This window comes from Mobula hypostoma, chromosome 27, assembly GCF_963921235.1.
Source record: "Mobula hypostoma chromosome 27, sMobHyp1.1, whole genome shotgun sequence".
Lineage (NCBI taxonomy): Eukaryota > Metazoa > Chordata > Chondrichthyes > Myliobatiformes > Myliobatidae > Mobula > Mobula hypostoma.
In genome coordinates this window covers 36,833,853-36,859,444 of record NC_086123.1, presented here as the reverse complement: position 1 = coordinate 36,859,444, position 25,592 = coordinate 36,833,853, and the positions used below count along the sequence as shown (strand labels likewise).

Below are 25,592 nucleotides of genomic sequence, written 5' to 3'. Positions count from 1 at the left end.
ACAGAGCACAAGAGTATGATGTTTCCTCTCTGTTCGGTTACTTGTCCCCTAAGCTCCAAGATGTGGATGTCCTCGAACCATCCTTGACCTTCATTCTTATCCCCTTATTTTTTACATTGTGGGTTCGTTCATTCGTTATGTGCTGTGTTCCATGGCGTGGGCGATCATGGATTTTCCATGGCCATGAAAAGTTCTTGGTAAACTTTTCTACAAAAGCGGTTCACCATTACCGCCTTCTGAGCAGTGTCCTTACAAGATGGGTGACCCATGATCAATACTCTTCAGAGATTGTCTGCCTAGAGTCAGTGGTCACATAGCCTGGGTAGCTGCACAGACAACCATCCTCCATCTGCTTCCATGGCTTCACCTGGCCTGCAGGCTAGTGGAGGGAAGGAATGCTTTACACCTCCTTTGGTAGAGATATGTTTCCACCCTGCCACCTGATTGTGGGCTGTCAGCAATAATATTTACAATGGTACTTTGTCCTCTGTAAGCTGCTGAAGTAGTGTTGCTGACTATAACTGACATCTAAGAGGGGAGCATCGTGAGGGTGGGTGTGAATGAGTGAGGTCGTGGCTCGGTAGGGACAATCCATGACCTCGCTCTGGTGTGGACCAGATGGGTTGAAGGGCTATTTGCTGTGTTGGATAGAGCCAGCTCTATAAAAACCCATTTGCTTTTCTCACATCTTTTCAGGGAAGAAAATCTGCCACTCTTGTTTAGTTTAACTATATATGACTCCAAACCCTCCCAATCAGGTTTTAAGTGGGCCAGTCAGTCCAGTAATGTCCATATCCTGTGACTGAAGGAATGAATTTAGAGTCAAATCAACAGAAACAGGAGCCGAATTACACCATGTAATTACGCCTCTGCATCTGTTCTATAATCAATAAAATTATATCTGAAGTTCTTCATTAACTTTCCCATCACGTCCATGACGTTCTGTTTCCTTTGGTAACTATAAATCTGGGCTTTGAATGTAATTAAGTATCCACAGACTCTGAGTAAAGAATTCCAGACATGTATGATCCCCTCTGAAGTATTTTCTCCTCACTGCTAAATTTTACCCTGAAATTTTAAACTTTTGAGAATAATCCTGAGATTATTGAAGCACGGAATTATCTTTTTGCATTTAGACCTCTTTGGATTTAGTAGTTTCAATGGGATCATGTCTCATTGTTCTAAACCACAGAGAATCTGGGTCCATTGTATTCAATCTCTATTAGTGTGAGATAGAATTAATTAATTCATTACAACAGCGTGAAGACAGTTGTATTTTCCTCAAGCAAGACCATTGTAGTGTGTAGTACCACACCAGTTGCATAACTGCAACAAAAGAGCTTCTTCACGTCTGCAAGGAGATCTTGCACACTGTGTGTCTTCCTGTTTGCTAACTGTAGCAGCCGGTTAACTTTGTATTTTTTGTACAAGGACATAAAAATGAATAATGCATTGAGTAAGGATTGTGGAAACTATTTCCTCAGAGGCACAGCAAAGTAGCATTTAGCACTATATGTTACAGCTCAGGGCATCAGAGTTTGGAGTTCAGTTCTCACGCTGCCTGTAAGGTGTTTGTAAGGCATTCCTGTGACTCTGTGTGTTTGCTCCGGATGCTCCAGTTTCCTCCCACAGTCCTTGGACGTACCGGTTGTCCATTGTAAATTGTCCTGTGATTGGGCTGGGGTTAAATAGGTGCTGTGACTTGTTGGGCCGGAAGGGCCTGTTCCACATTGTATCTCTGGGTAAGTAAAAATAAAATAACTGGGCAGCACAGTCACATAGTGGTCAGCGTAACGCTATTACAGTGCCAGCTGTAAGATCAGGGTTCAATTCCCTCTGCTGTCTGTACTTTGTCCCCATGACCATGTGGGTTTCCTCTGGGTGCTTCTGTTTCCTCCCACTTTACAAAGATGTACAGTTAGAGTTGGTAATTTGTGGGTGTGTCATGTTGGCGCTGGAAGCGAGCTGCCAGCACAGTCATTGCTGATGTGATTTGACGCAAATGATGCATTTCACCGTATATTTCAATGTACCTCTGACAAGTACAGCTGGTCTTAATTCAGACGCTAAGAGCGTAAGAGAGAATGAACTTGAAAGGTAAGCCAATGTGAGGGAGAGACAGAATCTAAACCAGCAGACGAATTAAATCTGTGGCATTTTCATTTGGGTGATGGAGATGAAACATGGGATCAGGAATTAGTTATCTTGCAGGCTTACAATGGCCTTGAGCAACCAGATGGGGTTGTCATCCGGCTAAGATCCCATCGGACATGGCGCGATTAAAAGAAGCAGGATAGCCCTGTCGTTTTTTTTGAAATACAAACAACCCTAGCCCAATTTAGTCGATGTGCAGCAGATGTGAAACTTTCTCATGGGGGGGAAATCGACAAGGCAGCATTCCAACTTCAAAACAAATTGGCATTCCAAAATCTTAAACTTAAAAAAACAACAGCGTAGCTGCCAAAAACTGTGGTGTTGAAATGGTCCATATGGTGCTCCATTTTGCACTAAGTTGAATGACTGCACAAAGTTGTCTAATACTTTCTGCATCATTCTGATTCAGATAATTTTACAATACAATTGCAAGGAGGAAGGGTGGAACATAAATAATTGGGTTATGGTGGTAGAAGGAACAAAGGGAATGTGCGGGAGACGTGAGGAAGAAAGAGATTAGAAATGGGAGTTTTTGGTAGTACTTGCCTCTGTCCCAAGTTGGTGCACCATATTTTGTAAGTAGTGTTTATTCCTGTATCAAGGGAACAAAATGAACCTTGCAATCATTGCTTGATTATATTTAGAATGAATATCTTGTCCTATTTGTAGAAGAAATGTCAAAGCTTACAGTCTCCCCCTGCATTTCTGTAACATTCCTTGGATCCCAGCCCCAAGTGATTTCTATAAGCTTTTTGAACTCTGTTCCTTGTCCTGTTGCTGACTATATCAAATCTATATTACTGTGCATGCTTGGAATATTTGCTGGAAAAATACTGTCACTCTTTCATATAGTAATGCAAGGCACTGAAGAGCTCTCAGTGAAACAAAGTGTTATTGTGCCTACCCTGCTCTCCTTCCTAGCAGGTCATTCCTGCCCTCATTGGACTGTCGGTCAATTCAAGCCTTCATTTTTATCATCTTTAACCCTCCACTGTGCTATGACTGTACCACAGGAGAATGTCCACACTTGTTCCTCTTGAACATGCATAACAGAGTCCGTGCTCAGTTTGTTGAGCGGAAGATGTGGGGAGAGAAACAACTAACTATTCAGGTTCACTGTGAAATTTAACGATTGATCATGTGTGAATCTCCTTTTGTGGAAGCTGCTGTGTTTTCTCTGGTGACCTGCAGGACAATGGGGTGCAAGTCTTTAATGTATTTGCTGTCCCCATGCTCTATAGATATGAAACCTTGGGGACCCACTGAGCTCCACAGGAGCATGGAGAGATAATACCAGTGATGCCTCCAGCAATCTGTTACATCAAGAGGGTGAGCACTGGACTAATGAAGCAATATCTTCATGCCCCAGCTCCGCACGACTGGATGTTATGTGTAGGTATTGGAGCTACTTCGGGCCAGTGGTGTAGTGGCATCAGCACTGGACTTTGAGACAAGTGATCCTGGGTTCAAATCTAGCCAGCTCCCTGTACGCTTTCCATCTGTGAGCATCAAGCTAACAACTGAGCCAACAACACTTTCAGGCGCCAGTCCTTTCCAAAATGTATCATTCAGGCTCCTGGTCTCCACCCTATTATAGACTTTCCCTTTTCTTGTGTCTGCTCCCCAGTCTCATTTTTAACCCTTTGTTTTAATCAAAGATGATTGATGTGAAATACCCACTCCTGTTTCTCTCTCCAGCCCCCTAAATATTTTCAGCATCTTCTGATTTTTTTTTCCCAGATTTCCGGTAGCATTTTGGATCTGATCTATGAACAGCTGGATTTCCCACTCCACTCTCAGCACCTGCTTTAGCATCTTGTGCTACTAGTGCCTGTCTCCCTCCATTGTGAATACCTGTACAGGACAGGATGTCAGATCGTATAAAAGAGATCAGACATCAGCCAGTATGAAGCATTGGCCCCAGCATTTATCTTTTATAACCATATAACAATTACAGCACAGAAGCAGGCCATCTCGGCCCTTCTAGTCTGTGCCAAACTCTTACTCTCACCTAGTCCCACCGACCTGCACTTAGCCCATAACCCTCTATTCCTTTCCTGTCCATATAGCTATCCAATTATATCATTTAATCTGCTGAGATGCCCCACTAATTTCTGGCTTCAATTCAGCAATGGTGTCCAAGGTAAATTACTGACCTTAAACTGGCCTGTTACATCCACCCCAGTCTTGTCCCTCTCTTTGGTAGATATCAGGCAATCTCAAATGATCACATTGCTCAGATGGCAAATCTATGCAGCACAAGATTCCAAGATGTGCTGGAACAAGCAACATCCCCACTGACTTCTGGAACCTCTGGATTCTGACTCCCAGAGTTGAGAGGGAACATTGGGCACAATGTTCATAATCTTGCCATTGTGCATTAGAACTGCAGAGAAGTCCTCTGTAGCCCCACCTCATATGCTGTCTATCTGTGGCAGAGTAATGATTCCCATGTTGGCCTAATTTGCCATCTCAACCTGGAGTGAATGCAAATCACCCGTTATCTTTATGGACTGCCCAGAAGAAGATCTCTGCGGTGACCAATGACACACGGGCTTGACCCCTGTCTGGGTAGGAAACAGTGATTGCAGTAATGACTTTATCAGGGGTCATAAAGTGAGTGAAGTTACCATTACTATGCAGAGGGTTTTTGGGGAAACTGAAAGGTCTGAAGGTAGATAAGTCAACTGGACCAGATGGTGTACAAGCTAGGGTTCTGAAAGAGGTGGTGGAAGAGATTGTGGAGGCATTTGTAATGATCTTTCTAGAATCATTAGATTCTGGAATGGTTGCAGAAGACTGGAAAATTGCAGATGTCACTCCACTCTTCAAGAAGGGATAAAGACAGAAGAAAGGAAACTATAGGCCAGTTAGTCTGACCTCAGTGGTTAGGAAGATATTGGAGTGGATTGTTAAGGATGTGGTTTCGGGATACTTGGAGGCAAATGATAAAATAGGCCGTAGTCAGCATTGTTTCCTCAAGTGAAAACCTTGACAAATCTGTTGGAATTCTTTGAAGAAATAACAAGTAGGATAGAAAAGGAAAATCAGTTGATGTTGTGTACTTGGATTTTCAGAAGATCTTTGACAAGTTGCCACACATGAAGCTATTTTGAACCCATGGTATTACAGGAAAGATTCTGGCATGGATAAAGCAGAGGCTGATTGGCAGGAGGCAAAGTGTAGGAATTCGGAGAAGGAAGTCTGAGAATCGGAGTGGGAGTGCGGCGGGAGCCATTTTGATTTTTTTTCTTATCGGAGTTAAGAGAGGCGGGACTGTGCAGGCGTGTGACGTCGGGCAGTGAAGCGCAGAAGATTTAAAAGTTATACAGCGGGCAGGGTTGTTTCGTGGGCAGCGGATTGAGCCAGGAGCAGAGTGAAGGCTTAAGGGCTTTAGCTCAACGGGCTTAGGCGGAAACAGGCGAGGCAAAGTAGGCTTAGTTTTCAATTTTTCCTGTTATTTGAGGAAAGGGGGAAGTATGAGTGTGAGGGCAGCTTGTTGTTCTTGGTGTCGGACGTGGGAGGTCCTGGAGTCACCTAGCCTCCCGAATGTCCACATCTGCACCAGGTGCACCGAGCTGCTACTCGATGACCTTCGTCTGGTCAAGGAGAGTGAGGAGTTGATAGAGAGGAGTTACAGGCAGGTGGGCACACCGGGGCCACGGGAGGCAGACAAGTGGATCACGGTTAGGAAGGGGAAGTGTCAGGTACTAGAGAGTACCCCAGTGGCTGTGCCCCTTGACAATAAGCACTCCTGTTTGAGTACTGTTGGGAGGACAGCTTACCTGGGGGAAGCAACAGTGGCCGTGTCTCCGGCACAGAGTCCGGCCCTGTAGCTCAGAAGGTAGGGAAAGGAAGAGGAGGGCAGTTGTAATAGGGGACTCGATAGTTAGGAGGTCAGATAGGTGAATCTGTGGGTGCAGTCAGGAGACCCGGATGGTAGTTTGCCTCCCTAGTGTCAGGGTCCAGGATGTTTCTGATCGCGTCCAAGAGATCCTGAAGGGAGCCAGAAGTCGTGGTACATATAGGTACCAATGACATAGGTAGGAAAAGGGAAGAGGTCCTAAAAGAAGACTATAGGGAGTTAGGAAGGGAGTTGAGAAAAAGGAGGACAAAGGTAGTAATTTCGGGATTACTGCCTGTGCCATGCGACAGTGAGAGTAGGAATGGAATGAGGTGGAGGATAAATGCGTGGCGGAGGGACTGGAGCAGGGGCAGGGATTCAAGTTTTTGGATCATTGGGACCTCTTTTGGTGCAGGTGTGACCTGTACAAAAAGGACGGGTTACACTTGAATCCTAGGGGGACCAATATCCTGGCGGGGAGATTTGCGAGGGCTACTGGGGAGACTTTAAACTAGAATGGTTGGGGGGTGGGAATCAAATTGAAGAGACTAGGAGAGAAGAGGTTAGTTCACGAACAGAGAAAGCTAGTAGACAGTGTGTGAGGGAGGATAGGCAGGGGACAGAGAACGGGAGCACTCAGACCGAAGATGTAGGGGAGAAGGAAGAAAAAGATAACTAAGTTGTTTGCGCCATTACGGATAAACAGGGAGTAAGAGGTGGAGAGTTTCTTAAATGCATCGATTTTAATGCTAGGAGCATTGTAAGAAAGGTAGATGAGCTTAGAGCATGGATTGATACCAGGAAATATGATGTAGCTATTAGTGAAACATGGTTGCAGGAGGGGTGTGATTGGCAACTAAATATTCCAGGATTTCGTTGCTTCAGGTGTGATAGAATCGGAGGAGCAAGAGGAGGAGGTGTTGCATTGCTTGTCAGAGAAAATATTACAGCTGTGCTTTGGCAGGATAGATTAGAGGGCTTGTCTAGGGAGGCTATTTGGGTGGAATTTAGGAATGGGAAAGGTGTAGTAACGCTTATAGGGGTGTATTGTAGACCACCTAATGGGGAGCGAGAATTGGAGGAGCAAATTTGTAAGGAGAGAGCAGATATTTGTAGTAAGCACAAGGTTGTGATTGTGGGAGATTTTAATTTTCCACACATAGACTGGGAAACCCATTCTGTAAAAGGGCTGGATGGTTTGGAGTTTGTAAAATGTGTGCAAGATAGTTCTTTTGCAGCAATACATAGAGGTACCAACGAGAGAAGGGGCAGTGTTGGATCTCCTGTTAGGGAATGAGATAGGTCAGGTGGCAGAGGTGTGTGTTGTGGAGCACTTCGGGTCCAGTGATCTCAATACCATTAGTTTCAATATAATTATGGAGAAGGATAGGACTGGACCTAGGGTTGAGATTTTTGATTGGAGAAAGGCTAACTTTGAGGAGATGCGAAAGGATTTAGAAGGAGTGGATTGGGACAATTTGTTTTATGGGAAGGATGTAATAGAGAAATGGAGGCTTTTTAAAGGTGAAATTTTGAGGGTACAGAATCTTTATGTTCCTGTTAGGTTGAAAGAAAGGTTAAAAGTTTGAGAGAGCCATGGTTTTCAAGGGATACAGGAAACTTGGTTGGGAAAAAGAGAGGGATCTATAATAAATATAGGCAGCTTGGAGTAAATGAGGTGCTCGAGGAATATAAAGAATGTAAAAAGAATCTTAAGAAATTAGAAAAGCTAAAAGAAGATATGAGATTGCTTTGGTGAAAATAAATCCAAAGGTTTTCTACAGTTATATTAATAGCAAAAGGATAGTGAGGGATAAAATTGGTCCCTTGGAGAATCAGAGTGGACAGCTATGTGTGGAACCAAAAGATTTTGAACCATTTCTTTTCTTCAGTATTCACTGTGGTGGTGGTGGCATCCGTTGGTCTCGTGAGACCATGGATCTGCACCTGGAAAGTCTTGCTTCACACTGTGTGGGTAGAGCAGCGTCTGTTGTGGCTATAGAGGCCCACATGGGAGTGACAGTCTCAGCTGCAGTGACTGCATTTGAAGGCACTGTCCTCCATTGTTGTCTTGGTGCTGTTTTTTCCAACGAGTGAGCTTTTCTTCAGCAGCAAGCTTCAGCTTCTCTTCTCCTCTTTTTAGACCTCTGCGTAGTTCCAGCCTCCAGTGAGAGCGATCGCTTGCGATGTCCTCCCACCTCTCGACGTTCATTTTCAGTGACTTCATGTCTCTCTTGCAAATGTCTTTGAAACGAGGATGGGGCCGCCCTTGTGCTCTCTTGCCGGAGGCCAGTTCCCCATACAGCAGGTCTTTCGGGATCCTCCCATCTGACATGTGGTGTACGTGGCCCAGCCCGCGAAGGCGGCGTTGTTGGAGCAGGGTGAAGAGGCTGGGTATCTGGGCATGGGCCAGGACCTCATTGTTGGTAACTCAGTCAGTCCACGTGATATCCAGGATGCGTCTCAGGCTGCGAAGGTGAAGGGCGTTGAGACACCACTCTTGTCTGTAGTAGTGGCTCCAGGTCTCACTGCCGTAAAGCAGTGTGCTGAGGACACAGGCCCTGTAGACTGCAACTTTGGTGTGCGTTGTCAGCTTTCTGTTCTCCCAGACTCTCTTTGTCAGCCTGGCGGATGTTGAGGCTGCTCGTCCGATCCGTCTATTGATCTCGGGATCTAGGGAGAGGCTGTCCGTGATGGTGGAGCCAAAGTATGTAAACTCGTGAACTACCTCCAGCTCGTAGTTTTTGATGGTAATGGCAAGGGGGTGCTCAACACCTTGGCCCAGCACGTTGGTTTTCTTCAGGCTGGTGGTCAAGCTGAAGTCCTGGCAGGCTCTTGAGAAGCTGTCCATGAGGGGTTGCAGTTGCTCTTCAGAGTGTGTTGCCAGTGCTGCACTGTCTACAAACAACATGTCCCCGATGAGTACTTCACGACCTTGGTTTTTGCTCTCAGCTGGGACAGACTGAACAGCCTCCCGTCCGATCTGGTGTGGAGGTAGAAACCCTCAGTTGATGTTCCAAAGGTGTGCTTCAGCATGACTGCGAAGAAGATGCCAAACAGTATTCACTAAGGAGAAGGATATTGAATTGTGTCAGGTAAGGGAAACAAGTAGGGTAGTTATGGAAACTATAATGATTAAAGAAGAGGAAGTACTGGGGCTTTTAAGAAATATAAAAGTGAATTAGTCTCCGCGTCCTGACAGAATATTCCCTATGACCTTGAGGGAAGTTAGTGTGGAAATAGCAGGGGCTCTGACAGAAATATTTCAAATGTCATTAGAAACGGGGATGGTGCCGGAGGATTGGCGTATTGCTCATGTTGTTCCATTGTTTAAAAAGGGTCCTAAGAGTAAACTTAGCAATTATTGGCCTGTGAGTTTGATGTCAGTGGTGGGTAAATTGATGGAAAGTATTCTTAGAGATAGTATATATAATTATCTGGGCAGACAGGGTCTGATTAGGAACAGTCAACATGGATTTGTGTGTGGAAAGTCACGTTTGACAAATCATATTGAATTTTTTGAAGAGGTTACTAGGAAAGTTGGCAAGGGTAAAGCGGTGGATGTTGTCTATATGGACTTCAGTAAGGCCTTTGACAAGGTTCCACATGGAAGGTTAGTTAGGAAGATTCAATCATTAGGCATTAATATTGAAGTAGTAAAATGGATTCAGCAATAGCTGGATGGGAGATGCCAGAGAGTAGTGGTGGATAACTATTTGTCAGATTGGAGGCCGGTGACTAGTGGTGTGCCTCAGGGATTTGTACTGGGTCCAGTGTTGTTTGTCATATATATTAATGATCTGGATGATGGGGTGGTAAATTGGATTAGTAAGTATGCAGAAGATACTAAGATAGGTGGAGCTGTGGATAATGGAAGTAGGTTTTCAAGGCTTGCAGAGATATTTAGGCCAGTTAGAAGAGTGGGCTGAAAGATGGCAGATGGAGTTTAATGCTGATAAATGTGAGGTGCTATGTTTTGGTAGGACTAATCGAAATAGGACATACATGGTAAATGGTAGGGCATTGAAGAATGCAGTAGAACAGAGGGATCTAGGAATAATGGTGCATAGTTCTCTGAAGGTGGAATCTCATGTGGATAGGATGGTGAAGAAAGCTTTTGGTATGCTGGCCTTTATAAATCAGAGCATTGAGTTTAGCAGTTGGGATGTAATGTTGAAACTGTACAAGGCATTGGTGAGGCCAAATTTGGAGTATTGTGTACAGTTCTAGTCACCGAATTATAGGAAATATGTCAACAAAATAGAGAGAGTACAGAGAAAATTTACTAGAATGTTACCTAGGTTTCATTTCCTAAGTTACAGAGAAAGGTTGAACAAGTTGGGTCTTTATTCTTTGGAATGTAGAAGGTTGAGGGGGGGGACTTGATAGAGGTATTTAAAATTATGAGAGGGATAGATAGAGTTGATGTGGATAGGCTGTTTGCATTGAGAGTGGGGGAGATTCAAACAAGAGGACATGAGTTGAGAGTTAAAGGGCAAAAGTCTAGGAGTAACATGAGGGGGAACTTCTTTACTCAGAGAGTGGTAGCTGTGGAACGAGCTTCCAGCAGAAGTGGTTGAGGAAGGTTCGATGTTGTCATTTTAAGTTAAATTGGACAGCTATATGGACAAGAAAGGAATGGAGGGTTATGGGCTGAGTGCAGGTCGGTGGGACTAGTTTGAGAGTAAGAGTTCAGCACGGACTAGAAGGGCCGAGATGGCCTGTTTCCGTGCTGTAGTTGTTATATGGTTATAAAGGAAGCTTTTTCTGGTTGGCTGCCGGTGACCAGTGGCGTTCCACAGGGGTCTATGTTGGGACCAATTCTTTTTAAAGTATGTATCAGTGATTTAGATGACAGAATTAATGGGCTTGCTGCGAAGTTTGCACATGATACAAAAATAGATGAAGGGGCAGGTAGTTTTGAGGAAGTAGAGAGGCTACAGAAGGACTTAGACAATGGGTAAAGAAGTGGCAGATGGAATACAGTTGGAAAGTGTGTGGTCATGCACTTTGGTAGTAGAAATGAACTGGTAGAGTATTTCCTAAATGTAGAGAAAATATAAAAACTGAGTTGCAAAGGGACTTGGGAGTCCTTCTGCAGGATTCCCTAAAAGTTAATTTGCAGGTTCAGTCTGTGGTGAGGCAGGCAAATGCAATGTTAGCATTTGTTTCAAGAGGACTAGAACATAAAAGCAAGGATGTAATGTTGAAACTTTATAAAGCACTTGTGAGACCTCACTTGGAGTATTGTGTACAGTTTTAGGCTGCCTATCTTAGAAAGGATGTGTTGACACTGGAGAGTGTCTAAAGGAGTTTGACAAAAATAATTCCATGATTGAATGAGCAACACACATCAAAGTTGCTGGTGAACGCAGCAGGCCAGGCAGCATCTCTAGCAAGAGGTACAGTCGACGTTTCAGGCCGAGACCCTTCGTCAGGACTAACTGAAGGAAGAGCTAGTAAGAGATTTGAAAGGGGGAGGGGGAGATCCAAAATGATAGGAGCCAAATGGAGTAAGTTGGCGACTGAGGCACATTCCAAGAAAGGATGTATGGCTGTGATAGCGAGTCTGAGTCAAAATGTGGTCGAAAAGATGAAGAGCCGAAGAAATTACAGATGGGGAGCAGTGAGAGATGGTTTCACTGAACTCCCATCGAAGAGAAGATTTAAACTTCTTCAGTGTAGGCATCACGGAAGAGGCTTCGCAGTAGTGAATTTAATGGTTTGTTATATGAAGTGTTTGATGGCTCTGCCCTGCCCTGTATTGACTGGAATTCAGAAGAATGAGGGGTGACCTAACTGAAGCCTATTGAATGGTTAAAGGTTTTGATGGAGAGGATGTTTCCTATCGTGGGGGAGTCTAGGACCAGAGGACACAGATAGAGTGGATGTGGAGAGGATGCTTCCTATAGTGGGGGAGTCTAGGACCGGAGGGCACAGATAGAGTGGATGTGGAGAGGATGTTTCCTGTGGTGGGAGAGTCTAAGACTAGAGGACACAGCCTCCAAATAGAGGGAAGTCCATTTAAAATGGAGATGGAGGAATTTCTTTTGGCAGCAGTTTATCTGTGATAATGGTGGTGCCAGTACAGCTTGTCATTGACAATCTTCACGTAGTGGTCAAACCTGACCTTAGCATTTGGCAACTACTTCCATGGATTTGTAGATACTTGTTTTTAATTCATCATATCCATCATGGGGCATCAGAGCAGCAATGCGCCCGTCTTCGGCATCAGTTTCCATTCTCACCTGCATGCGGATAGTTATTGGGTAACTCTGCAAAGCTCCCCTCATCGCCTTTGATTACAACTTTAGAGGTACAGCATGGAAACAGACCCCTCCGGCCCAGTGAGGCTGTGCAGCCCAATTGCACATGTGGCTGATTAACCAATGAACACACATGTTTTTGGAATGTGGGAGGAGGAAGCCAGGGCACCCGGACGAAACCCATGCCGTCACAGGTGGAACATAAAACTCCGTACAGAACTGATGGAATTGAACACAGGTGACTGGTTATGCTAAAAGCTACATTTACTGTTCAGTAGTTACAGCTACTGTGCAGTTGGAATAATCCTGAAACTGCAGTTAAATTATTAGAATCTCTTCATTTGCCAATCAATGGGTGTCTATAGAGCCTTATTATTTAATTACTTGTTGTATCCAGTGTTTTATATTGCTAAAAGTAAAATATCTTTACTGTTCAGTTTTTAACCAGCCAAACTGCAGGGTATTGGCAGCCCACCTGGGGGCAGTACTGAGTACCTGCACGTCCAGTAGCTCACTAGTGCCATCTGGAGGAACCATGAGACAGCCGGAGGAACTTGGCATGACCTGATGCTGCTCGACCTGCTGAATTCCTCCAGCACGTTGTGTGTTGCTCAGCGTAATCCAGCTGTTTGCGAAGTAAGGTTTATCTGAGAAGATAAAACAACAGCTAACTAGGTGTGCAGTGATGAAGCTTTACTGAGTGTGGTTTCCGCATGTACGGTTCCTGTTATTAGTCATGCAGACTGTTCTCCAGTATGGAGGCAGCTGACCCAGGTTAACTGGGCTGCGCACAGTTCATCATGAGAACAGCATTGTGAACAGCCTGAAGGTTTTCTTTGGGAAGAAACTAAACACTGCTGGGGAAAGAAAATGAGGAACGTAAGAGAAACACGAGGAACACCGATGCTGGAACTCCAAACCAACACATACAACGCTGGAGGAACTCAGGTCAGGCAGAGTCTGTGGACAGTCAACATTTCAGGCCAAGACTCCTCTTCAGGAGCAGAATTAGGCCATTCATCTCATTGAGTCTGCTCTGCCATTTATTATCCCTCTCAAACACATTTGTCTGTCTTCTCCTTTTAACCTTTGCCCTTACTGGTCAAGACTTATCAACGCCCACTTAAATATACCCAATAACTTGGCCTCCACAGCTTTCTACGGCAATGAATTCCACCGATTCACTGCCCTCTGGTGAAAGAAATTCCTCCTCATCTCTGTTCTAAAGGGATGTCTTTCTTTTGAGGCTATATCCTCTGATCCTGGACTCCTTCACTATCAAAGACATCCTCTATGTCCACTGTATCTGAACAAGGGAAACAAAAATTTAAGAGAATAAGAAATTAACCAAACAATGACAATGAAAATCCTGTAACAGAACTTCAGTTGCAGACAATTTAGTCTGGAAAATAACTGTCTGAATATCAGTCATTTACATTACACTGGTTTGAGAGCAACCTGACATCAATGCCAGAAGAAATCATTCAGTCCCTTTCAGGTCTCCACTGATGTGATGTGAAGTACCAGTCTTTACTTCTCATGGGTCTTGTTTTTGATCTCCAGTTGGACTGCATGCAATTTTGAGAAGGTGGTGGGCTTCGGGCATTTGAGCTTGCGCAGGAACCATGCAAGGACCTTTGTTCACAGCCGGCAGAATGCCACAAAATGCTCAGAGTATGTGGGGGAGTTCAAGCTAAGATGAGCACCTTAATGTCTCTTTTTTTTCTCAGGCTGGATTTTAATTGACCGCTGCGGCAAGCACTTTGGTGCTGTGCTGAACTACCTCCGGGATGGAGCTGTGCCATTGCCAGAAACTAACCGTGAAATCGAGGAACTATTGGCTGAGGCCAAATACTACCTGGTACAGGGGCTAGTGGAGGAGTGTCAAGCTGCCCTTCAGGTAAAACCACCCTCATGGTCTTCAGACATCAGGTCTTGTAGAAACATTAGCAAATGATTGCCAAGAATGCACTTGTCACACAGGTTGGGAAGAAAGCCTATTAAACCTGACCAAAATACTAGTCCTACACATCTAAACTGGCTTCCTGAATAATTCCCTTCTCTTCAGCTTTAAGAGTTGTCATAAAATTAATACAGGTCGACCTTCACTAATCCGGCACCACTGGGACCTGAGGAGTGCCAGATTAGTGGAAATGCCGAATTACAGAAGGATCACATTAAGCATAATCAGTGCCGGATTATGGAAGGAACCAGATTGCAGGTAGTCGGATTAGTGAAGGTCTGCCTGTACAACAAAATCATGTTTGAGACAAGGAGCCTGAGGACATTTAATTGGTAAAGGATTAGTAAGGAATCAGATTTGGTATCTCTGATGTATGTCGTGAAGTTTATTGTTTTGCAGCAGCAGTACAGTGCAATAGATAACATATACTACAAATTACAAGAAGAAATTATATATATTAAATAAGTAATGTATTAAATATATAGAATGCTAAATAAGAACAGAAAAGGCAAAACTAGTGAGGTAATAATTTATGCAACACACGAATCTATGGAAAAAAGTACAGTCAACGTTTCAGAAAGGGTCTCGGCCGGAAACATTGACTGTATTTTTTTTTCCTGTAGATGTTACCTGCCCTGCTGAGTTCTTCCAGCATTTCACATCAAAGTTGCTGGTGAACGCAGCAGGCCAGGCAGCATCTCTAGGAAGAGGTACAGTCGACGTTTCGGGCCGAGACCCTTCGTCAGGACTAACTGAAGGAAGAGTTAGTAAGAGATTTGGGAGGGGGAGGGGGAGATCCAAAATGATAGAAGACAAGAGGGGGAGGGATGGAGCCAAGAGCTGGATAGGTGATTGGCAAAGGGGATATGAGAGGATCATGGGACAGGAGGTCCGGGGAGAAAGACAAAGGGGGGGGGGAGAACCCAGAGGATGGGCAAGGGGTATAGTCAGAGGGACAGAGGGAGAAAAAGGAGAGTGAGAGAAAGAATGTGTGTATAAAAATAAATAACGGATGGGGTACGAGGGGGAGGTGGGGCATTAGCGGAAGTTAGAGAAGTCAATGTTCATGCCATCAGGTTGGAGGCTACCCAGACGGAATATAAGGTGTTGTTCCTCCACCTGAGTGTGGCTTCATCTTTACAGTAGAGGAGGCTGTGGATAGACATGTCAGAATGGGAATGGGAAGTGGAATTAAAATGTGTGGCCACTGGGAGATCCTGTTTTCTCTGGCGGACAGAGCGTAGGTGTTCAGCAAAGCGGTCTCCCAGTCTGCATCGGGTCTCGCCAATATATAGAAGGCCACATCAGGAGCACTGGACGCAGTATATCACCCCAGCCGACTCACAGGTGAAGTGTCGCCTCACCTGGAAGGACTGTCTGGGGCCCTGAATGGTGGTAAGGGAGGAAGTGTAAGGGCATGTGTAGCACTTGTTCCGCTTACAAGGATAAGTGCCAGGAGGGAGATCAGTGGGGAGGGATGGGGGGGGAACGAATGGACAAGGGAGTCGCGTAGAGAGTGATCCCTGCGGAAAGCAGGGGTGGGGTGGGGAGGAAAAGATGTGCTTTGTGGTGGGATCCCGTTGGAGGTGGTGGTAGTTACGGAGAATAATATGTTGGATCCGGAGGCTGGTGGGGTGGTAGGTGAGGACCAGAGGAACCCTATTCCTAGTGGGGTGGCGGGAGGATGGAGTGAGAGCAGATGTGCGTGAAATGGGGGAGATGCGTTTGAGAGCAGAGTTGATGGTGGAGGAAGGGAAGCCCCTTTCTTTGAAAAAGGAGGACATCTCCCTCGTCCTGGAATGAAAAGCCTCATCCTGAGAGCAGATGCGGCAAAGACGGAGGAATTGCGAGAAGGGGATGGCGTTTTTGCAAGAGACAGGGTGAGAAGAGGAATAGTCCAGATAGCTGTGAGAGTCAGTAGGCTTATAGTAAACATCAGTAGATAAGCTCTCACCAGAGGTAGAGACAGAAAGATCTAGAAAGGGGAGGGAGGTGTTGGAAATGAACCAGGTTAACTTGAGGGCAGGGTGAAAGTTAGAGGCAAAGTTAATAAAGTCAATGAGCTCAGCATGCGTGCAGGAAGCAGCGCCAATGCAGTCGTCGATGCAGTGAAGGAAAAGTGGGGGACAGATACCAGAATAGGTACGGAACATAGATTGTTCCACAAACCCAACAAAAAGGCAGGCAGAGCTAGGACCCATACGGGTGCCCATTGCTACACCTTTAGTTTGGAGGAAGTGGGAGGAGCCAAAGGAGAAATTATTAAGAGTAAGGACTAATTCCGCTAGACGGAGCAGACTGGTGGTAGGGGGGAACTGATTAGGTCTGGAATCCAAAAAGAAGTGGAGAGCTTTGAGACCTTCCTGATGGGGGATGGAAGCATATAGGGACTGGACATCCATGGTGAAAATAAAGTGGTGGAGGCCAGGGAACTTAAAATCATCAAAAAGTTTAAGAGCATGAGAAGTGTCACGAACATGGATTGAACAAGGGGGAATAAAACTGTGTCGAGGTATGCAGAAACAAGTTCAGTGGGGCAGGAGCAAGCTGAGACAATAGGTCTGCCAGGACAGGCAGGTTCGTGGATCTTGGGTAGGAGGTAGAAACGGGAAGTGCGAGGTGTGGGAACTATAAGGTTGGTAGCAGTGGATGGGAGATCCCCTGAGCGGATAAAGTCGGTGATGGTGTGGGAGACAATGGCCTGGTGCTCCTTAGTGGGGGTCACGATCGAGGGGTAAATAAGAGGAGGTATCCGCGAGTTATCGCTGTGCCTCGGTAAGGTAGAGGTCAGTACGCCAGACTACAACAGCACCCACCTTATTGGCGGGTTTAGTAGTAAGGTTAGGATTAGTGCGGAAGGAGTGGAGAGCAGAGCGTTCCGAAGGAGTGAGGTTGGAATGGGAACAAGGTGCGGTGAAGTCAAGACAGTTGATGTCCCGTCGACAGTTAGCAATAAAGAGATCCAGAGCAGGCAGAAGACCAGAGCGGGGTGTCCATGAAGAAGAGGAGGGTTGAAGACGGGAGAAGGGGTCACCGGTGGGGGTGGAAGAGTCCTTGCCAAAGAAGTAGGCTCGGAGACGGAGACAGCGGAAGAAGTGTTCCGCATCATGGCGAACACGGAACTCGCTGATTTTGTGTGTGTTGCTTGGGTTTCTAGCATCTGCAGAATCTCTTATAGGTAATAATTTATGTTGCTTTGGAGCTTAAATTTAGAAGGTGGGAATGAAGATGTTTGTAGAACTTATTCAAGTACAGGTGAATATTCATGTAATTCATTGTACAGGTAAAGAGTAATGTGATTCACGGGACAAAGACTTGGAAAAGGAGTATGTCATTTAGCATCTTGAGCCTGTCTGGTCACTAATCAGAATGATACCTTTCCTCAATCATGGTGCTTCAAACCGTAACCCTGATATCCATGTATGAATGTTTTCAGTGCATGATATCCCTGCTCAATGGTTATGCTTCAATTTAAAGTGCAATGTTTTGTTCAGGATTTCCCCTGCCAGGAAAAAAAAAGATTTCTCCATCCCAGAACTGCCGAAAAGATGTTTATTAGTTCATTTCTTTACCGCCTCAGTCAAATGATATTTGCTTGTATTATGTAAACCTTTTAAAACAAAGCAAAATATTCCACCAAGCCATATATGGAGGTAGCTGTGTGGCCAATAGCTCAGTCAAATAGAAAAGTACAAGAGGTGGAATTGGCAGGGCTGAGATTTTGGAGGACCTGAAGATATTGAACAGAGAGGCAAGACTTACTTGGGCTTAGTTCCTACCGTGCCTTAATTGGCACATTGTGACAAGCTGTTACCAATTGGAACTTTCACTGGTAGTGGCTTAGGCAAGAGCATAAACATATTTGAAAATGGGATCAGAATTGGGAATTTTAATGTTAACCTCTAACTGAATAGGAACCAACGTTAACAGGTATAGGAGCGATGAATCGGAATTCAGAGCAGCCTACCTAAAGGTAGTATAAATCTTAACATCATGATTATCAGTAGATTTCAATAGGTACATTTAACAGAGAAATCCTGAAACTTTTTCTTCGCAAACGTCCATGAAAACAGAGGATTGCCTCCAAAGAATGACAGTTAAATGTTAGAACACCAAAGCCCCCCTCCCCACTCCCACGCACATGCGGCAGCAAGGCAACGACTGACCCTGCCCCTCCCAACAGCTAAAAGCATCGGCGCCCCCACCTATCATCCCAGTTATTTGCAATATTCTCTGGAAATAAACACATGCAATCACCAACACGAGAGATTCTGAAAGTGCTAAAAGTCTTGAGCAACACACAGGCGCACAGTGCTGGAGAAACTCAGCAAGTCAGTCAGTACCTCAGGAGTCAATGTTTTGGGCCAAGACGCTGGAAAGGAAGGAGGCAGAAGAGATAAATCCCAAGTATCCAGTCACTGAAGAGCAAGCCCATCATAAGGTGCTTAAAATGCACAAGAGGAACTCCCCAAGCATGGTGTCATAAACTACTTAGAAGATATAACTGCGGCTTGGCTGAAGAAATGGATGTTGAGAAAGCTTTTCAAAGGAGAGAGGAAGGTGTAGAGGTTCAGGGAAGAATAGAAGTATGATAGTGCAGGGGTGATCAGTGCTTTGCCCATCAGAGGAATGCAATCTGTAGAGTGCTGGATGGGTTGTAGATGTCCATCTTGACAAGTTAGAAATGGACAGCTGATGTGCCAGTAATGGTAAGTGTGACATCATGGCAAAGTGTCAGGCAATAAGGACAACAAATCAGAAATGAGTGTATGTAACAGGGGAGGGCATAGGATGGGGGTGTGGGTGGGATAGCAGATTAAAAGAAAGGCATTGTTGAGTTTTATTTAATGCAGTTTAGTTTTCAGAGTGAATGACTGGAGACCATGGTGTGGCCAATAACTGTAACTGATGCTGTCCAGACTGCTAGATTAGTGAGTTTACCGATGTGAGTTCTTTATTCCAAACCCTGTTCCGGTTGTACTGTGACCCCTTGCATCCAGTTCTGCTTGGGGATGTAAGGGCACTGTCCTGGGAATGGTTCAGTCGTGGGCCAACAAGGCCAGTCTCTCTGGTCTGAAGGGTGAGGTTGAGGAAGAGTTGCCCATGCTTTGCCTTTTCATCATTCATACAAGGTAGATCAGAGGAATCTTCAGAGCGGGGGTTCCCAATCTTTTTTATGCCATGGACCCTCCCGTTAACTGAGGGGTCTGGGGTCTCCAGCTTGGGAGCCCCTGCTCTAGAGGGCCACATACTGTAAAATGAGAAGTTGGAATAAGGACAGATAATGGTGAAGATAAGTTCATGGTCCTGAAAGTGATTTTTCTTTTTGCTTTTCCCTTCCTCCCACTACCACCGTCCATCCACCCCTCCCCTCATCCCGATCAAGTTTAAAAAAAACACTGTGGTGGATCAAGTCCCCAAACATTGTTACTAGAAAGAAAGGTGTTCATGTTAATTACTTCTGGATTGGAGAACGTGTCTTTGAGGAAAGGTTAAGTGAGCTCGGGCTTTGCTCTTCGGAAGGAAGGAGGATGAGAGGTGACTTGATAGAGGTGTACAAGATGATCAGAGGCATAGATAGAGATGACAGCCAGAGACTTTTAACCCAGGGCAGAAATGGCTAATACAAGGGGGGCATAAGTTGAAGGTAATTGGAGAAAGGTGTGGGAGGATGTCCGCGGTAGGCTTTTTCACAGTGATAGGTGCATGGAATGTGCTGCCAGGGGTGGTGATAGAGCCAGATGCATTAGGGACATTTAAGAGATTCTTAGGCATGTGGATGGAAGGAAAGATGATGGATGGCTAGTGGGGAGGAACAGGTTGAAAGGTCGGCACAACATGGGCCAAAGGGCTTGTACATTTCTCTGTTCACTCGGAGAGTACCAGACTCTGGATCTGTGTGATGGGCTCAATTTTTCATCATTTTTATTCTACCTGTCTTTATAACAGTTCTTAGAAATGATGGTCTCTGAACTGAGCTGCGCTCTGTGTTAATGTTTGAAAATGTTTTCAGATTTGAAACGTTCTTTGTCTTGCAGCAGAAAGAAACTTATGAACCTTTCTGTAAAGTTCCTGTCATCACATCTAACAAGGAGGAACAACGATTGATAGCGACATCTAATAAGGTTAGAGCATTTGGAATGCACCCTGAAAGGAAGGTGTAAATGCTGGTGACTTTTCAGTATGGCATCATTTAGAAAACCATAGAAAAACTACAGCACAGAAACAGGCCTTTTTGCCCTTCTTGGCTGTGCCGAACTATTTTCTGCCTAGTCCCACTGACCTGCGCACAGACCATATCCCACCATACACCTCCCATCCATGTATCTGTCTAATTTATTAGTAAATGTTAAAAAAGAACCTGCATTTACCACCTCGTCTGGCAGCTCATCACCACTCTCTGTGTGAAGAAGCCCCCCCTAATATTCCCTTTAAACTTTTCCCCCCTCACCCTTAACCCATGTCCTCTAGTTTTTTTCTCCCCTTGCCTCAGTGGAAAAAGCCTGTTTGCATTCACTCTATCTATACCCATCATAATTTTATATACCACTATCAAATCTCCCCTCATTCTTCTACGCGAAGACAGTTTCCTGCACTTCATTCCCCAGACAGGAAGTTGGGGGCTCAGCTCAGCACATCACAGGAACCCCAGCCTCTGTCTATATTTACTATACACTCTCGTCTATATCTACTATACACTCTGTCTATATTTCTCACTGCTTCACTAAAACTGTCAGCATAATCATAGACCCTACCCATGCTGATCATTCTCTCTTCTTCCCTCATTGGGCAGAAAACACATACCACCAGACGAGAAGATAGCTTCTACCCCTGAAAGCATGCACCACAAGACTGGAGGTCAGATTTTATCCCTGAAATAATGTGCCACCAGACTCGTACAGCTTCTACCCCACTCTTAGCAGATTCTTGTATGAGAAGATGGATTCTTGTCCTCAGACTATTGTGTTTTGACCCTGCACTTTCTTTTGTAGTTTTTACGCCTTAGCTACACTTTTCTATTCGATCTCAGTGTGTTGCATAATGATCTGATCTGCGTGAACAGAATGCAAGACAAGCGCTACATTGTATCTTGGTACATGTGACAATGGTAAACCAAAATGCCAAAAAGCAAATAATCAGTTGAAATCATAATTTAAATATAGCAGACAAAAAATAAAGGTACTTGTCTTCCCCTGTACATTCTTCTGCACAGAAGCATATTCCAGTGGGGTTAGGGTTACTGCACCAAGAGTGATGGTGCAACATCTGAGGGTTAGTCCCTCATGGGGAATCCAACTGCACAGCATGTCAATAAAAATGTTGTTCCTGCGACAGAGCATGGTTCAGAGTTGATAAAGTGATCGTTCACAGCCAGGGCTTCTCAGTCCTGCAGGCAGTTACCAGCAGATTGTGGATAGCTGGATTGACAGGCTGTGATGTGCTGCTTAGACTGTGTAGCAGATCTTATTAATTGTCTAGTTTGTTTTTCACATGTTCAGCCTGATTTTCTTTTCTCTTTACAGCCCGCAGTGAAACTGTTGTATAACAGAAGCAACAACAAATACTCTTACACTAGGTAAGTGTGGGTCATAGTTAAGTGCCACATGTACTCTTGGACACTTTCTGCAGGTGTTTAGAAGACCACTGTAGTTCTAACAGTTGCCTAATGATTGGTGTACACTGGAAGTGGCCAACAGTTTCACTTCCCAGAGACTGATGGAGTGGGTTTCCATCACTAGGTCACAGATGAAGTGGGCAGTCATGGGTTGGTTGCTCAAGATGAGAAAATCTGTAGATGCTAAAATCCAAGCAACTTTCAAAAATTCCAAACATTCCAAAATTTGAAACCATTCCAGCCCCAAGCACTCTGAACAAGTGGTGCTCAACCTGTACTTAGGAAGTGAGGGTACCAGCAAAGGAATGTGAAACGGTGTGAGTTGCAAGGTTGAAGGACATGCGTAGCAAGTCAGCCTGTGCCAAGGGAGAGGAAATCTGAGCCAATATCACAGATTGGGCGACTTGCAACTTAAAACAGATGTGGTGCCCAGCTTAGTGTCTCAAACATTTCATTTTTTTAGCTCTTATTTTAGGTTGATGTGATTTCCAGTTCCCATGATAATATTTAAATGTCTTTAGATTATTAGTCCAGATCTCTGGATAACTATTCTCGGAACACAGCCATTGTGCTGCTCTCATGATCAGTGGAAATGCTATTCTTTTACCCCAGCACCAGACGATCCCCAGCTTAACACTTGTATCTCACAGCACCTTGTATGTAGTACAGCATTCCAAGGCGCTTCACAGGAGTGCCATCGAGCAGGATTTGACACCCAAGTTACATAAGAAGGTGTTGAAACAGATAATCAGAAGCTCAATCAGAGATGTATGTCTGGAAGCTGTTCAATGAAGGAGAGAGAATCAGAATTCTAAAGTTTAAGGGCTTAAAACTTTTGTCTGCAAGGAGGAAAAAGTGAACTTATTTTTAATAAGGCACCTATTACATCTTTGAACATTTCAAATGCTTCACCGTGATTGAAATCCCATTGTTCTGTTACACATTGGGAAATTTGTTACCCATCACCATTCACTCTCTGTTGATGATTCTGTCAGTCAGAAATTAAATTTGAGGTTCTGACCAAGTGATACCAAACTAAATACAACTTACTGTGTTTTCAGCAATTCTGATGATAACATGCTGAAGAACATAGAGTTATTCGACAAGTTGTCTCTGCGCTTCAATGGCAGAGTGCTTTTCATTAAGGACGTCCTCGGCGATGAAATCTGCTGCTGGTCCTTCTATGGACAAGGTCGAAAGATTGCTGAGGTGTGCTGCACTTCCATTGTGTACGCCACAGAAAAGAAACAGACCAAGGTGGGTTTCAGTTCGAACCTACTTTTTATTTACTGATAGGCTCCTCCTGTGAACTAACTCAGTGGACTTGTGCTCTCCTCGGTTACTGGCTGACCTTGCCTTTTAATTTTAAGTCAAATTTATGGTTTAGTTTTGCCATGAAATAAGATTTTTCAGTGTTTTTGAATGTGTCAGTGCTTTAATGAGCCGTTCACTGTTGCCAAGGCAATTGCTGTTTACTGTAGTGAATGGTAATGAAATTATCATGAGATGAAAAGGAGATGTTCTCCCAGTCGTATGGCATCGTTCATCTCTGGGCACAAAGTACTTCGCTGTGAAGTGAACGTGTAGTGTAGTCAGTGTTCCAATGAGAAAGAAACAAGAGAAAGATCTATCCTCAACAATTTTTAACACATCTGATACTTGGCAAACAAATTATCTCGTGGTTGAGGGATTCACATCGGCCAAAGCACCAGACATCACTTGCCTTCTCCTCAGAATCAGGTTTAATATCACCAGCATATGTTGTAAAGTTGTTGTTTTGCAGCCGCAGTACTTTGCAATGCATTCTAAAAACTGTAAATTACAGTAAAAATATCTTTTAATTAAGTAGTGTGAAAAAAGTAGTAATGAGGTAGTGTGAATGGGTTAATTGTCCATTCAGAAATCTGATGGCAGAAGGGAGGAAGCTGTTGCTGTTGGTGTGTGTCTTCAGGCTCACACTCAACGATGTCAGAAGTTGCCCCATGGAATCTTTTGCATGTATCCAATAAATCAAATATCCTACCTCTTAGAACAACATTCCAGGTGTAGTGACCTAGCATCTTGTTTTAAGTCTGCAATAGGTCTTGAACCCCACAGTCTTTTAGTTTGGACAGGTTCTACTCACTGAATTATGGCTGAATTAGAATGTGATTTATGGCTGACATTTGTCAAGAAATTTGTTTTGTGGAGGCATTACCACATCTTACAATAAGAATATTTAAAATAATGGCAAAATAGTGAGGTAGTGTTCATGGACCATTCAGAAATATGTGATGGAGATGAAGAGGCAATTCATAAAATGTTAAGTGTGCATCTTCAGCCTCCTGTACCATTACCTCGGTGTTAGTAATGAGAAGTGGATGATACAGCCAGACAGAAAGCTCTCCACCTACATTTGTAAAGATTTGCTAGAATACTTTGTTGACAAGTAACCTCCTAATGAAGTATAACCACGGGTATGCCTTCATTTGCCTAACCATGATCTTCTGAGATGTTGGCACCCGGGAACTTGTGGCTGCTTGCTCCAAGGAGTTCATGTAAAATAGCATGGTGTCATCGTGATCTCAGGATAAATCTTCCTTTAACTTACTAGCCACACAGTTGAACTAATGGTGAAGAAGCTATGTACTCTTCAGTCCCTGAGATTAGGGTGGGGGCGGGGGGGGGTGTCAGTACTGCGCTGAGAAGTAGAAACTAATATTAATGTTTTGTATTACAAAGTTTTATTGGGAGTTTTTGTTTCTAACACTAGCTAGTGATATGTGTTTTGTGATCAAAGTATTGTAATACTGTTTCATCATAAAATGCTGTTTGATGTTGAAAACTGTCAGATTAATCAGTGAAATGTAAGATCCAGGTAGCGATGACCAGTGGAAGGTGGCATGTTTATTGAAAGATTGGATTTTTGATTGTATGCAAACCTTGAAGCATTTCCTTCAGGTGAACTGAGGCAAAGGTGTTTAAAGTCATTCAAACAGGAATTTCATGGCCTGCCCATTGGGTTAACTCAAAGGAAAAGACAGACTTCCATCTTGAAGATGGCCTGGATTTCTGAAGGAAGTCCACGTGTATCAGCTATCCATTTCAAGCAGACTGCGTACTGTTTTATTCCCTCTACTTTTAGACAGCTTGTTATCCAAGAGGCATTAAACTAAGACCCACATAAGCTCAGGGTGGGTACCAGTTGAAGAAAAACGGAGGAGATATCCTGGTGTCCATTCCCTGTCCCAATAAAATTGCCAGGCAATCTAAATGATCTCTGCCGTTTGTGGGTGCTTGCTATGCATGGATGGGTATCATCTACAATTATAATGACTGCATCAGGCACTCCTCTCCCACAGCCCCTCATCCCTCCCCCATGCACTGCCACTTACTGTTATTTGTACATTGTGTTTTATAGAATTGCTTTTATATTTATTGTCTTTTATGCTTAATGCTGTTGTTTTATGCTGCATGGGATCCAGAGGAAAATCATTTTGTTCTTCTTTACACTGGTGTACTGAAGAATGAGAATAAACAATCTTGAATACATTTCAAAAAAAGGTTTGGGTATAAAACAGTGCAAGATATTATGAAAAACACTATAAATGTGCACCCACTTTTTTTATGGGCTCAATATCCCGGTGTTGAGGCTTTCTGGTCTCCTGTGTCCAGTTTTAACAGTATGTTGTGAAATAAGGTGTGAATTGTGCCAACTCTTTCATACTACTCAAATGAAATGTGTTGGATTGGTGTACAGCATTGATGGCT

At 44.2% G+C, this 25,592-nt stretch overlaps 1 protein-coding gene across 5 annotated transcripts in view; it reads left to right on the top strand.

Moving 5' to 3' along the window:
- The window catches only part of kctd10 (potassium channel tetramerization domain containing 10), a 228,585-nt gene that overhangs the window by 202,087 nt on the left and 906 nt on the right, over positions 1-25,592 (top strand). For 4 of the 5 annotated variants that reach the window (XM_063034491.1, XM_063034490.1, XM_063034488.1 and 1 more), the window contains 4 exons: positions 13,995-14,164; positions 20,266-20,352; positions 21,751-21,803; positions 22,904-23,099. In XM_063034491.1, coding sequence (XP_062890561.1) covers positions 13,995-14,164; positions 20,266-20,352; positions 21,751-21,803; positions 22,904-23,099 — 506 coding nt within the window. The remainder of the gene's footprint in view (positions 1-13,994; positions 14,165-20,265; positions 20,353-21,750; positions 21,804-22,903; positions 23,100-25,592) is intronic. The other variant, XM_063034489.1, reaches the window with a different exon arrangement.